Raw genomic sequence first — 15,563 nt, 5'->3', positions numbered from 1 at the left:
GCTAGCCAGCAACATGAGAGATTTGAGTAATTGTTTGAGCCAAAGACTGCTACAGAGTGTTCCACAAGGGGCAGCAAACATAGCAACATCCGTGGTTCAAAAAAACCTTCAGGTGACTCATTATGAAGTTTCCATATTGCAAGGGTGATGGAAAAATATCATGCCTGCATGCTGAACAAAATTGCCCTGGAGACCTTTAACTCAGCCTAAGACATAATTGCAAATGCCACAGATACTTTTTCATTTCTGCATGGTTTACATAATATGCACTGTGAAACCTTCTTTTACATTAGAAGTACCTTGGTCATATATGATGACTTTTAGAAAGCATTAAAAGGTTGTCATCTGTGTCAGAGACAGGGAGACACAAATTAAATTCCACTGGACTAGAGGGACAAAGAAAAGCAGGAAACTAAAGCTATTGTTGGAGTAGTGCTCCCCACTCCTGTAACAGAAGTTACCATGGTAAAACAAAGAGAAAAGACACTACATCATATCACAAAAGGTGTGAAGAGATCAAACACATTTCAGTTTTATTTCAAGCTTTATTTCTTTCTTTCATGTTGTGTATTTTTCTAAGAACTTATTTAAAAGATACTGTCTACAATGCACATTTTTCTTCTTGAGTGTCTACTATTGAGTACAAGAGTAAAATAATTTCACAAAACTTCCACAAGAACAAACAGAAAACAAACAAACAAACAAAACCCCAGCAACATTTCTCCTTCTCTTCCCAAAAAAACCCTCTCTACCTGCTTTTTTAGATTGTCTCTGAAATGTTTTTTTTTCTGGGTAAAGAGCAGCAAGTAAACACAAATATACTGCAGTTTCTACAGTCACTTATGTCTTCTTTTCCAGAGATTGTGAAGACTGGGATAATTACATTCTCCATGAGGCAAAACAATTTAGAAAAAAAAATTACACATATTCTTATTAAAAATTAAATAGAACTTTCAGAATCAGCTGTTTCAAATATGTATGCATGAATAATGACAGCTAGAAACCAGTCTCTGCAGATTGCTCATGAAGAGGGTGTGCAGCTGAAGTCAGGGTAAGAACAGATTCACAATAAAGAGCAGTTTCTTGGAGCTTTTATGAAGTAATTTGGCCTAGGCCAGATAAAAGTGAATATTTCTGCAATAACCTGTAACAAGAGCGAGAAAAAAAGAATTAAAATTTATCTTTTACAACAAAAACAAAATTCAAAGTCAACTTCTTAAGAATTAATTCCACTGGAAAATAAAGTCTTCCCTTTCTTCCAACAGGTTTTAGCTTTTAATTATGCAAAGCCTTCATGAAGGGATTTCTATCTTTTTGTAAATTTAATTCACAAAATGTCCTAATTATCTGCAGACATATTAGTAACTCTTTGAACAATATATTGACATAGCAGGCTGAAATGTGTTTTAAGAACAACAGAAAAACAAGGCTTAAAAATACACCCATCCATATTTCTTGTACAGTTCATATGTAAATACATTATTGGTATTATACCAATACCAAAGGATCCAATGTGTTGAAGTCCTTCAGCTGTCCACAGCTTATAAAACGTAGTAGAACTGTGGACTGCAAAAAATAGCCATTTATGCCCCTCCGGGGAATTGCCTTTATCTACACATTATCATTTCTTGAGTGAATTTGAGTAAATTTTTAATAAAAATTCTACTTATAAAACTGAAAAGACAAGTCATGGGAAACCAACAATATTATTTAGATACTGTCTTCAGAATAAAGCCCTGCTGTAAAAGTACTAACATAACTGTTGGAGTAGCAAATGATGAAGTCTCATATCTAGATCTGTGGGAGAAGGGTTGGAAGCAAGGGGCTTTTAAAAGTTTGATTATTTTAAATTCCTTTTCATAAAATGCAAGGTCTCAAAAAAAAAAAAAGTTATGTCAAACCCATCTCCTAAGGAACAAATAACCTTTGCCAGTTCCTGAATTTGCTTCAAAAGTTTCCAACCTTGGGAGTAAAGGCTCTGCAGACATAGTTGTATCAGAATTGAGAATTAGAGTAGGGAACCCCTTTCAGAAAGGAGCACAGATGCAGTGAGTCTTAAGAAAAGAACATTTTAAAGCAGAGGGCCCAATTTCACTTAAGAACACTGAAAGTTTACTAAGTCACTCCTGCACTCCCAGCCACATTCAGCTTTATCTAGGCACAGTCTATGATGCAGGAACATGGCTGTAATGAAGTTTTAGCCTAAATATCAAGGCACTCCCAGAAGATGCCTTCAATGCCATCATCAGCTCTTCTTACTGCAATACATGCTCTGCAATTCTTTACAAAAATCATGTTTCAGATTAGATATGTGCCATTGCATGGCCTCCAAACACAGAGTTGGAATGCATTTCTTTTAAGATCCCTTCTCATATTGTTTCAAAATTAAACTACAAAAATTGTCATAATGAAATGTCAAATTCAAAACTAAATTAATACTGACATTGGTCCTAAAAAGAACAAATCCATTATTCCTACCTTGCTCCTCCTTTATTCCAAGTAGTTTGACTCCTGGATAAAAATAAAAAGTGCATTAGTACAGTACAATGTGCAATACAATCACATATTCATGCAAGGAATTATGGTTATCTGTGTGGTGCTTTCTTGACTATTTGAAGTTGTTTTGAAACTCCACTTAAAATAACAAGCAAACTCTTCTCCAAGATTTCAGTCCTAGAAAGAAACATCTTTGATTTGAACTCTAAATAAATAGCAGGATGTATTGACTCAAGAGATAAACATCTCTTGCTTCTGCTGGGGGAAAAAAAATCTAGAAGTATTTCAAATATCTTCAGATTCTTCAATCCTTAAACTCAAACAATTTGAAAGAGTGAGAAATTTCTTCTGTTCCTGCCTAGACTGCCACTATTCTCATTTAGGATTCTCAAAGCAAAGAATGATTGGCTCAAGATCAAGGCAGGGGAAACACATCTGCATATGATGTCTGACAGCCTTGCCAGAGCTAAGTCTCTAAACTGAGCTATAGTCTGCCTGGATCTACTCATCTGATGTCCCTTTATTGATGCTGATACTTCTGCTAAGTATTTTCTATATTTTCTGCCAGGAAAGATAAGCATGTTACTTTCAGTAAAAAGAAAAAAACCTAACAAACAAGAAAACAACCAGCTTTAGGAAACAAATTAATAACCTTTTTAACTCAGATTGTACATAGACTAACCAAGTTAAAGCTAAGTTAGCAAATCACATTATTCATTTAAACAAATGTAACCATTGCAGATTGCATTCTGGAACCTTCTTATACAAATATTCTTTTCTCAATATTCCCATGTTAAGTAAAAGCGTTTTCTTTGTTCTGGGAAAGCAGCATTTTTAGTGCAACTTGATCCTTCTGAAAGTATATTAAAGACAGATTGTTTACAAAAACCTGTGACATGCATGCTGGCCTTGTGACTTCAGGGGCCTTTGAGCTGGGGCTCTTTTTGCTGTGCAACAGTAAACTTCATGACTTGTTCCCTCTTCAACTGGTCATACACAGCATAAATCAAGTGCTGGTTGAGACTCCAAAGAAACTTTCCCATGGGTCATGCTGCAAGAACTAAACAAAGTGCAAACCCACAAACCATGTTTATTCAAAATAGTTTTATCCGTAAATCATATTTCCTCAAAACAAACTTATGCAGCATCTCGTTGAGTTCCTGTTCTGCACATGGGAAAGGAAGAGAATGGGGTTTCCTGTCCCACTACACCTGGTTATTCAGGGCATAGTTGCTTTGCACAGCAAATATCTAGAATTATGCATCCACTGAAAGAGCAGAGTCAGCGCTCGAGGGAGCATTTCTCATTCTTATGCATCACACTGGCTATAATGGAGACATGAGACAGGAAGATGTAATATGTCACCTTGCCTTCTAGATTCTGGGTTTGCTATGGCTCAGAGAGTTTCAGCAAGACAACTAGTATTTAATTGAAGAAGAGTAGACCTATAAATTTCATATGTTCACAATGTGACCTCTCCCCATTTACAGAATAAACAAAAGGGTACTTGACAGTGCCCCATTTTCATGCAAAAAATTAACAAGGTCTCTGTTACAGGCTTGCCATGCATTAGCTTTTGGTCTCTGCAAATCCCGACATATTTGGATATGGGCAAATCTCATGAGGCATTGAATAACAAAATGTGCAACTGTTTAAAAGTTATTCTTTTGTAACAACAAACATGCTTTACTGATCATTTGTGCCAAAACAGTGAACTAATACTGTCTCAGTTCTAAGTCCCAGATGAATCATGATTAAATTAGGAAGAAATTCTTTACTGTGAGGGTGGTGAAATACTGCAGCAGGTTGCCCAGAGAAGCTGTGGATGCCCCATCCCTGGAAGTGCTGAAGGCCAGGTTGTCTGGAGATTTGAGCAACCTGATCTTGTGGAAGGTGTCCTTGCCTGTAGCAGGCGGGTTGGAACTAGATGATCTTTAAGGTCCCTTCCAACCCAAACCATTCTGTGATTCCATTATATGATCTTATTTGTTAAACTTGGGTATTGAAAGAACAATGGTAATTTTCTTATCCTCCTATCTTGAAAGGTTTATCCTTATTCCAAAGGCAGTACAAAGGGCATTAAAACTTTCTTGATAGCATACAGCAAGACTCAGGGCTTTCTCAACGGTGCAGTAGCTCACAGATAGAAGTGGAATTTCATTATGTTGTTTTTCCATTAAAAATGGAAACTACAAAGCCACCCAGAGAGTGCCCTGGCATTTATAATCAAAAAGGCAGGAGAAATTACAGTCATGAAGATCCTTCTTGATATAACAGCTTATAAATATTCCTAATAAAACACAAAATGTCTGGAGGGGATTTGAATTAATGAAAACTCATTTCCTATTGCTTAGGGGACAATTGGACAATGTAGCTGCTCTCCTGCCCTCTTCCCAGACATACACAATATATTCAGCCTCCTCCCCTTTTCTCCACGTCATTGGTGATATCATGTTCCTTTCTGAATCCCCTAGTCCCCAGGAAAGCAGGGCAGAGCTGCAGCTGCTCTGGAGCTGTGCCCACGCTGACCTGCCAGAGAGCTGCAGTCAAACAATGCAGAGAATGCACCACCCCTCAGAGTGGGCACTGTTTTAGGCTGTCTCCTATGCTAGTCACTGCTTTTCACAAAACACACAGAAATTTAATTATCTCTGAGACTTATAATCCCTTTCAAATTTGGCTAAGATTGGCCAGCAGCTGGGAAATCTTATTACATGCACACAGACAGCGTGATCGTACAAACTTCATTTCTTTACGAAACCAGGCTAATAGAACCAACAGTGAAAAATAGAGTAGATACATCAACAATAGAGCACAACATTCAGTTTCTGTTAAGTGTGAAGTTTTTGTGACTGTAAAGAGTTCAAACAGGGAAAAAATGCAAGAAGGAAAGAGAACAAATATTTCCTCTTTGGTGCCATTGCACAGATGGAAGAGGCTCAAAAATTACCTTCAGGTCTTTACTTTGGGAACTTTTTTACCTTCTTTTAATCTTAGTATATATTCGGACCTGTTTCAGTTAGCTTCCTTGTATTGTAAAATGCCTGGCTGCAGACAACATGACTTGTAAGCCCTGCCTGGAGTTCAGCTCTTTTTTTTTTAAATCCCAAAGGAAAGGAGAAGAATCTCGGTATAATCAAAGACACTAAGATTGCTGCCTCCAGCCTATCTTTTGAGAGATTATTTTTCTTTCTTGTACTTGTTAGCAATACCCATTTTTTAATTCCTATCCATTATGACATATTCTTTCATATTTTAATCTTTTCCTTCTCTGTTATGGCTTCAAATCTCACGTCATAACATAAAGGAAAAATAGATCTAGCATTACCCAATACAAGGCAGGCTCTTTGGGAGTCATTAAGTAAATAGCAGAGTAGGACATTTATCACTTCCATACATGGGGTTTTATTCCATTTGTATTGATGCATTAATTGAATTTATATATTAAAAAAACCCCTCACATAGTCATCTGTTGTTAAAACTGTGCCTAGGCTGAGCACACTCATTTGGTGCTACCAACACTCACCCTGTGAAAGAGGGTGTGTGCATCTGGCTAAAGGCAAAGCCCTGCCACCTCTGCACACAATGGCAAGGTTTCCAGGGGTGAAGGCAGGTGCTCTGATGGAGATGCTCGAGTAAGATGTTGGGGATCTTGGCTGTGTCACACATTTTCCTTGGAGCTTATCAGGAAACAGTACACTAATGGGGATAAAAGACACAAAGTGCCCTTGTTGCCTTTGTTAACCAGACACCCTCCATCAGACTTTATCTTTTGCACTTTCCCTGTACCAGGTGGCTGTGTCCCGCCTGCAGTCTCTAATTCTGCCATCTGCAGACATGCTGTCCTTCAGGAGGTGGCTCAGGCCTGCCATAAACTGTGCTCTCTTACTCACACTCTTTAACTAGCCTGGACATCTGTAACTTGGCTTCCATCAGCTTCTGGACTGCCTGACATGCTTGGTGTTTCAGATCAGTAAAGCTGCTAATGTCTGCTCATAGACCTGATGGGAGCTTGAGCTGGCATGTCCTGTCTCCTCTCACCAAGAGCAAGAACCAGTACAAGGCTCCTGAGCCCAGGGCTTGCTCAAAGCTTGTAGTGATGAAGACATCCTTTTCCCACTTCCAGTACATGGAAGATTCCAGTAGCAAGAATAACTGCTTTTTAACCACGCCTTGACTTTGGAGATGCTTGAACTGAACTCTTCCTGGTATTCACTGGCTAACATACACATCCTCACCAACAAATCCAATTCAAGCTTTTAAATTTTATCAACTAAACACCTTCCTCTACACTGTCACACACACTAAATTCTCTTAGACTCATCATTTTGCTTCTCAGTCTTCCTAACTCTTCAATTCCCATACTAGGGTCCTTTCATCAATAGAATTTCAGCCTAATGAAAAATTCCATGATGGGGAATACATATAATTACTTTTTTTTTTATACTGAAAAGTGCAATTCTAAACAACAGTCACATTAATGTCTCATTGGGACAGTTGAAAAAATTAATGGATATTTAATAGATTACAGCCAAGATATCTTTTCTTCAAAAATCCTTACAAATACTGACTTTAAATGAAATGTAGTTGAGCCTTCTTCGTCATAATTTTATGTAGGTAAAAAATGAACAGCTGTACCTGGAAAGATATAGGTAAATAGATAGATACAGATATAGAGATGGGATTTTTTGCCTCCAATTTCAATACCATATTAAAATATTTATAGCATATCCAAGCATCTTTCATTTACAGACTTTAAAAAAATCCCTAATGATTTCACTATCCTTGTTCTGAACTTAAGGAAGTATCTTGGATGTGGCTCCTTGCAGTGAGTACCTCACACACAAGGCCAGTGAGTTCTGCTGCAAGAGCAGCTGTTCCTCTCTCCTCCCATTTGAAAAGCTTATATTTTAGACAGAATTTCTTCTTGAAAGGTATTAAGGACAGCCAGCCAGGGCTGTAAGTTCTGTCAGGCAGACTAAAGATACACAGACACACAATAGTGTCTGGAGAAAAATTCAACGTTTGAACAATCTCATTTCTTCTCCATTCTGTACCAAAAAACTTACCAAGGTCCCATTATTGAGGTAGTCCAGTATATCCAGGGTGGTAGATGTTATTAGGCTGTGTTCTGTTCTCGAGTCGGTCCAGGAAAGCATTATTTACCCTTAAAGTATAATAAAACATGAATAATGATGGAAGGCAGCTGAGAAGTTCACAAACTACTGATATTAAAAATTCTGTGAGTGGCTCTCCCTTCCCGTCTGTTCAGTGCCCATCCTCCTGTATTTTTCAAGCCTGTTCTGCATAACCATGGATGGGCATGAGATCGGGTGGACTTAATTTTCAATTCACCAGATGCATCCTTATCCTGGGATCAGCCTGTTGGGATTAAGAGGCATACCTTGGCTGCTGTTCATAATGCACCAAAATTCTTCATAGAAAGATGATCTGTGTACCACCACCCACCTTTTTAGGGATATTACATATTTTGACAAGTCACCTTAGGTAATCTTTCAGCTTTCAGTGCACAGTGAAAGTTTCTAGAAGTACTGATTTCCTAATAAAAAATGGAAGAACACACTTAAGCTTGTTACTAGGAGAGACAATTTATGCAGCTGACAACTTTCTCTTCCATCCAGCTGTGAAATTCTAGCATTTTCTTGCACTACTCTACCAATCTGGAAAGCATGGACAAATACAGTTTTCCTCGATCGGTTTTAAATATTTTCACATTGGGATTGTTCAGCATGCAGAGGAGAAGCCTGTGGGATGACCTTACAGCAGCCTTTCAGTATTTAAAGTGGGCTACAAGAGAGATGGAGGGGGACTTTTTACAAGGGCGTGTGATAAAGGGCAAGGGAGACTGAAAGGGGGTAGATTTAGATTGGATATTAGGAAGAAATTCTTCACCATGAGGGTGCTGAGGCACTGGAACAAGTTGCCCAGAGAAGCTGTGCATGCCCCATCCCTGGCAGTGTTCCAGGCCAGGCTGGATGGGGCTTTGAGCAACCTGGTGTAGTGGAAGGTGTCCCTGTCCATGGCAGGGGGGTTGGAGCTAGATGACCTTTAAGGCCCCTTCCAACCCAAACCATTCTATGATTCTCTGGAAAACTGTGTATTTTTCTCCTTGATTACTGCTTAGGACTGACACACATGCTTAGACATGACTGTTTTAATGTTTTACAATGGTGTTGGTAAGAATGAGATAAAAAGGAGAATACTGGGTTATTTCTCTCTATGCATATGAGATGGACTGAATCAAATATCCTTCATTAACTTCTATGGGTAATTATTTCAATGTCTTTCCTAGAGAAAAAAAAAATAAATGAAAGCAGTCTGAAGAGTGGTTGCCTACAGAAGCAGGCATTTTTAAAAATATTTACATAATGATTTAAAAAAAAGAAACAAATATTGGTTTTACTTTTGAGCCTGAGCATTGTTTCTTTTTACCAGCAGAACACAAAGCTGAGAATAAAGCTGTGCTTCAGGATAATGAAAAGTCAGTTAAGTGACAGAAGTGGAAGATGAGAAGTGTGGAGCACAGAGAGGTCACAGCAGTGGGGCAGAGCCTGGGGCACAAAGAAATGCAGCTGCAGAAGGCCTTGCTGCACTGCAGGTTCCATCTGAATCAATACCAAGTCCCAGGGTTAGCTCTGCCTGCTAACCTCAGAGACTGTCAGCCACAAGATGCAGCATGGACAAAGCAGACCGTTGTAAAATAAATAAAAAATATAGATGTAAAAATAAAAATATATAGATATCTAGGTTCATATAAAGATTCACAGATAAAGTGTGTCCCAGCTGAAGCTACTGTACTATTAGTCATCCATAAAACTATTAATTGCTTCTACTCTATGCTGTGTCCTATGCTGATAGGACAAAAAATGTGAGAAAGGCACTCTGGGTCATTCTGCATGCAGTGAGCAGCTGTAATCATGGATGTTAGTGGCTCCTTTGAAAGCAAAGCTAAACCAGAGATGAGGTCAGGGATCCTCATTGCAATAGTCTTCTGAAACATGAGTGCCTGCAATTTTGAGACCCTTTCCACGTGGAAATTCAATTCCAGTGTATTTTGCATTTTTTTTGCATCTTACCTCCTCTGTTCATTTTTTAGTGTTCTTGTCCTGGTTTCCTCTTCCTGCTTTTGTTTAAATTCCAATAATTCAGCCTGGCAATGATAAAAGTGAAAAACAAACAAACAAATAAATAAACTAACTTGCTTTTAATTAACATACTCATGCTGCAAACCTTATTAATTCTACATGATGTTAACCTCAGTTAAAGTCAAAACTTCTCTCAGCTGCATTTTCCTTATGTGACAGCACTATGTTAAAAACTGAGCTAGTTTTTCTGTTCAGCATGTGGATAATTTTTTGTTTGTGCCTTGAAAAGTGGGAAGTTACAGGATTCAGACATTTACAGTCCTACATTTAAGGGGGTATGCCAGACACCAGTCTGCTTCCCCTTGTCCCGAAACACAGATTTGAATTTCCCAGTGGGTCAAAGGGGGATGAAAGCCAAAGTGAGGAGCAGACACAGCTGTCATGCCACAGAGTAAGAAGGAGCCATGTCCTTCACCTCCTGCCTCTACAGAGTGCAAGCAGAAGATGAGATCTGGGCCATGTGATGTGATGTGTTACCTCCAGCTCCCTGGGGCTCCTTTCAGGGTGAGGAGGGAAAATGGTGCTTGCTGAAAATGGTGTGCTGGGAACATACACAAGCCCCCAGCATTGCAGCCTTACGTAGTTTTAAGGTGTATAAACAGTGACAAAGGGAATTCTTTTTAGAGGAGAGTTTTCTCATGCAATTTTAGCTAAAACTGTGAAGAAAACACAGCTGGTATTACTCTGGTTTGTATGTGTGCTTGTTTGTCCAGCTCCTTCTGCCTGCAACGCACCCAAGAGGTTGCAGATCTTTCTGCAAAGGAGATTTGGGCTTGCAGGGCAAGGGGGAAGGCATAAGAACAGACCCATCTTTGATATTTTCCATAGCAACTGCACAGCAGTAGGAATAGAAACTAAAATAAAATTGCGTACTTAGATAAAAGCTTCTTTTATAACTGAATGGAACCACGTGACTAGTTTTTTTAAAAAATCAATTTAAGTGGAACATTAAGTAAAAACTATGCAGTAAATGTATAGAGAAAATCAATAACTGAGAATGTGTTGTGTATCAATATTTGTCTAGCCCTAAAAGAAGAAACAGGATTAAGAAATAAAAAAGCCAACCTAAATTTTCACTATTTTAAATAACTATTCAACCTGAAAATTAAAACTCAGTATCTGACTTTCCAATATGCCGACTCCTCTCTTGGAGTAATGTTCTGAAATATATTGTGTGTATATGATGCAGTGTTCAAAGTGTGCTGAAAATTTCTAAATCAAGCAATACATACTAAAACCTGTTCTGAAGAAAAAAAGGGAACTGACAATACCTACACATTTTATAGCTACACTGTGCTAGGAGGTACACACAAGACAGAATTCACAATTACTTTAATAAATATTAGTTTGAAGTAGAAACGAGCCAACATATATCTGAGGGACAATTATTAAAGCCCTTAAAATCCATATTATTTACAGTGGGTTTGTAAGTAGTGCATTACTCTGCACAATAGGTAGCAGCAACTGTGAAGGCAAGGAGACCTTGGAACCACATAGCAAACAAGAGCAGCCTTAGAAGCAGCCAACACCTCCTTAGCAACCCATGGAAATTGCTGAAGAGTCTACAGCTCTACACAAGTCCCTTAAACCAAACCCATGAATTAGGGGCTTGCTGATTTACATCTATAATTGTTTTCTCTTTGGAAGGATCCATGTACAGATACAACAGGAACCAGCCTTACACCCATCCAGGCTGGCTTTCAAAAATTTTTCTTCTGTATGCATTCTGGGAATAAGCATATACCTGATGGGATAGCAATGAAGAGACTCCCTTGTGCCCCACCTTTTTTTGCCCAGTATTACAGTTATTAGAATACTGTGAAATAAGGACACATCCCCAACATGCAAAGAAAGATATCAGTGACAGGGAATGAGTAACTTCTCCAGTTCTACAAGAAACTCGGTGTATGGAATTTGCTGTGCTAAAATTCTCCCACTGGGGAAGTAGCTTAACATTAATTTGGATGCTAGTAACAGCAGAGGCACAGCAAGTGGCTCAGCACTTGCTCATATATTTTCAAATTATTTGCTAGATTTTCAAGTGCTGCCCTCCCTGTACTTTCACAGTCAAACCTGCAGCCAAGACAGGTAACTTTGCAGAGTGTCATCACCTTTGGTAGATGGACTTTATGTGGATATGGTACCCAAATCTATACCGGAAGGACTACTGCTCAGGAAATGCATGATGCACATTCAGCATATGGAGTTCAACGTTGCATTTATGGTATGCCTGCTTTTTAGACAATTCAAAACTCTTTAGTTAGGTAGTCAGCAAGGGCACAGAGAGGCATACTGTAATTAACAGGAAATCTGAGCATTTCCACATCCCCATTTAAAAAAGCAGGGCCCATGGCCCTCAATTCTCTAGAGACAATTCAGAAAGATCATCCTTAATTTCTCAGTAAAATGACTTCTGCCTGCAAGAGAGCAAGCTGGTTTCCTTAGCCTATGAAATCGGTTGCCATGGTCAAAAAGCCCTCTGCACAATTATTCAAGTGAAGAGGTGAAAAGGAGCTCATTTTCCAGATGCAAACAGCCTTGAACTCAGAAGATAATTGTTCTGTCCCTGTTCAAATTTTACAGCTTGACTCATCTCTCTCACAATATTTGAAAACAGTGACTGAATCACTTTTGCTAAAGAGAAGCTCTGTGCGTAGGCTACAAGTAATCAGTGTATTTAATTGGTTTCACAGCATGCAAAAATGATACAATATGTAAACTGCTAATGTATAATTACCTTCCTCTGTTGTTCTTGCCTCATTTCCTCTAATCTTCTGTTTTCATCCTCTCGAAGAGCTTGCTTATAAGCATGGCTTCTTTTCTATTGTTCAGCAGAAAATAAAAATATATTAGTGTGGTGAGAGCAGGGCCAAACTCCCAAACCTTATTCTCAAATTGTTATATGGGTAATTAACAAACACAAATGGTTGAATGATTCCAGTTACTTAAGAAACAGATTAGTCTCAAGACTAGAATTCAAACAAGAAGCGGCCTAGAGCCTCTCAGTCATTCAGTTTGGTTGAATGTCCACCTGTGCATCACCCCCCGGTAGTCACAGCAAGTGCTATTCTGTGTCCCACTGACAACCATAAAGATATCCTGAGCAGTCAGAAAACACAGTCAGCAGATATGCTAGTGAGGTAGGGTATTCTGGGAAGAAAGAAAAGTAATGAAAATATTACAAGATTAAAAAGCAGAATGAAGGCCTTGTAACAGAGGGAACACGGGATTGTTTTTGTGGAGGTAGGGCAACAGGAGAGATCAAACCTGCTATTATTTGTGAGGCATCAAGAAAATCGAAAATGTGAACTACACATCATGAATAATGTAATAATTGTGCAATAGGTTTTCATTACAATAACTAGCCCTGGTCTTTCACAAGTTGCAATTGTTTGCAAAAAGCCAACCTACAATTAGGGTCTTAGAGGATCCTTAAGATATTGTACACTGGAACTTCTACTGTAAAGTCTTTGAGCAGAGATGTAGGGTAGCACACTAAAAAATGAGCCAGTATAATTTAATACAAGAATTGTGCAGTTTGACTTAAGTGAGGGATTTGTTACAGATCTACAGACTATTTCCAAAATTTGATATATGCATGCAGAACAACACCATTAAAACAACAGGCACATAATTTGCTAAAAAGACTGAATAGAGAAAGCACTTATTAATAGCTCAATTTTGAGCTGGGAGAAGTTGCTACATGTGTCCAGGGAGACTCATTCTGGGTCCAATATTATTCATTACTCTCCATAATGGCTTGGAGAATTGTGTGGAGAATATGTTAATCAAGTTGGAAGACAATAAAAATCTACACAGGATTGGTCACACTTTGAAAGACAGGATTAAAATTAATTATGAGCTTGAGTAAATAAGCAGGCCCAAAAAGTCATCAATGACAGAGACATTCAAAAGAAGTCAAATTTGTTCATGGATGTGAAGTAACATTTGGCAAGCATAGTTGAGCTCGGTGTGCTAAATTAATATCACTATCCAAGAAATGATGTGAGGGGAAAAAAAACTTTGATCTGCATCACATTGTCCCAGACTATTTTCAGAATAAGTTTTTCAAATTTAAAAAAATCACATATATGTATGTATATTCCCCCTTTTAGCATGCATGTTAGGCATGTCCTAAGCTTATCACACTTTGCTATTTCAAATACATTGTTCCTGAATCTTTTAATTACTTCAGACAAAGGATATGTTCAAGGTAACATCCAAATTAGTCCTAGTTTTCCTACTGGTTTAACATTTGGTGCTATGCCAAGTTTATTTAGATAAGAACACACGGGTTACGTCCTTTGGATTCCTGGCTCAGAGGCTGTATGCCTATAGACTGGACCTCATCCAAGCTGGTTGGGAAGACTTTGCTAACGGCATTGCTGCATTATGAACAAGTGATTATTTGATTCACAAAGCTACAGATATGCAGCGACACAAAAGAGAAGTATCATGTCAGCTAGTACTAAAGAACAGTACAGATAAATGATGTATTTTATCTGCTTGGACACTGAGCAGAGTGAAAGATGAACTATGGAATGCAATTTGGCACAACTGTCAAAACATGGAATGAGAAAGCCTCACATAGGTAGGCAAAGCAGAAGGCCAAGGCTAAAAGTAGGACCTGTACAACTGAAATAGTTCAGTGCTCCTTCAGCCATCCACCCACTTTGGTATGGATGTGAAGACAGCACACCAAAATGCTGAAATCCAAGTCAGTCATGGGGACATGAGCTCACTCGTCTTCACAGTTCAATGCTCCCATCGTACGAAAGCTGCAGAGCTAGGCCTCCCCTACCAAAGAGCAAACTCCCACTGTTTGAAGTGTTGGAAGCTTCAAGAGGGAGGTAGAAGTGGTTTCAAGACATCTTTTGTTCCTTTCCATATCCCCTTGGTTGCTCACCCAGGACTACCAAATACATTCTGAAAGCCACTCTCCTATGATTGACCTTCTGTCCAACAGTGCTGGGCAGAAATTGGCACTTTCTAGCTACATATTTGCCCACACTTGCTAAAATGTCTTTAGGGTTTTCAGAGATACAAGATATCCTGAAGAATTAAAGGGGAATGGGACCTATTTTCAATATCAGCTTCCTTTTCCTGAAATGAAAACCAGGAAGAGATACTAGAGGCAAGACAGATGTGTCATATATCCTGTTGGCATCAATTTCTATAAAGGGAGGATTTTTTTTTCCATTTCTAAGTCATCTGAAGAAATATGGAGGCCAATCTTCCCTTCCTGTTACCCAACAGTTGGTGCTCAAGGCTGTATACAGCAGAGGGCTGCCCAGATCAGATACTTCCATACTTCTGCTCAGTTGCTTCCAATGTTAATTTCCGTCTGCTTGGCTCCCTGTTCTCTGTCCTTCCCCAATTACAAACATCCCTACAGGAGAAATACTTCTCTTTCAGGGTTAATACTCCTCACTGAAACTTTCTACATAAGTAGGAAAGCTTGATCTAGACACTAAGAGATTAATAGTATATGGAAAAGCTTCTTAGAGTCAGTAAGAATAATGAAATTGAAGCAACACTTTATCTATTTCCCAAGCACACTGATACTTACCAGACTACTTCAAACTGGGACAAAGACCCCAAGCAGTGTATGGAATCACTTTTACGATGCAGTAAGAAACAAGCTTCTCTTTTGACTGAATTTTTAATGCAGTAAAGCATCTGCTGACATTAATTTATTGAGATTTCATAAAAGCTTACCACCATTGGATGGATACAGGGCATACTTAAGATTCCCATCTAACTTTAGAATATAAATCTGGTTCTCATTTATCAGAAAAAGATCTGTGAGTAGTCCTCTACTATGTGGAATACCCTGCCAGTGTGGGAGAGACAAGGCAGGCAGACTCATTCACCCAGAAAGTCTCCTTGGTACTGACTGAG

General features: G+C 38.7%; 1 protein-coding gene across 2 annotated transcripts in view; it reads right to left on the bottom strand.

The window, feature by feature from the left end:
• Positions 1 to 525: 525 nt before the first annotated feature.
• EPSTI1 (epithelial stromal interaction 1) overlaps positions 526 to 15,563 on the bottom strand; it is a 49,967-nt gene continuing 34,929 nt past the window's right edge. The window contains exons 8-12 of one of the 2 annotated variants that reach the window (XM_071448312.1): positions 12,400 to 12,483; positions 9,594 to 9,667; positions 7,566 to 7,663; positions 2,479 to 2,511; positions 526 to 1,144 (exon numbers count right to left, since the gene is read on the bottom strand). In XM_071448312.1, coding sequence (XP_071304413.1) covers positions 7,576 to 7,663; positions 9,594 to 9,667; positions 12,400 to 12,483 — 246 coding nt within the window. In that variant the 3' untranslated portion in view covers positions 526 to 1,144; positions 2,479 to 2,511; positions 7,566 to 7,575. Of the gene's footprint in view, positions 1,145 to 2,478; positions 2,512 to 7,565; positions 7,664 to 7,684; positions 7,879 to 9,593; positions 9,668 to 12,399; positions 12,484 to 15,563 lie in introns of those variants that run through there. The other variant, XM_071448313.1, reaches the window with a different exon arrangement.

The sequence above is a fragment of the Agelaius tricolor genome, unplaced genomic scaffold (assembly GCF_023055355.1).
Source record: "Agelaius tricolor isolate 1412-34295 unplaced genomic scaffold, bAgeTri1.0.p SCAF_26, whole genome shotgun sequence".
Classification (NCBI taxonomy): domain Eukaryota; kingdom Metazoa; phylum Chordata; class Aves; order Passeriformes; family Icteridae; genus Agelaius; species Agelaius tricolor.
Note: the sequence above shows the minus strand (reverse complement) of the source record. Positions and strands in the feature narration are given on the sequence as shown.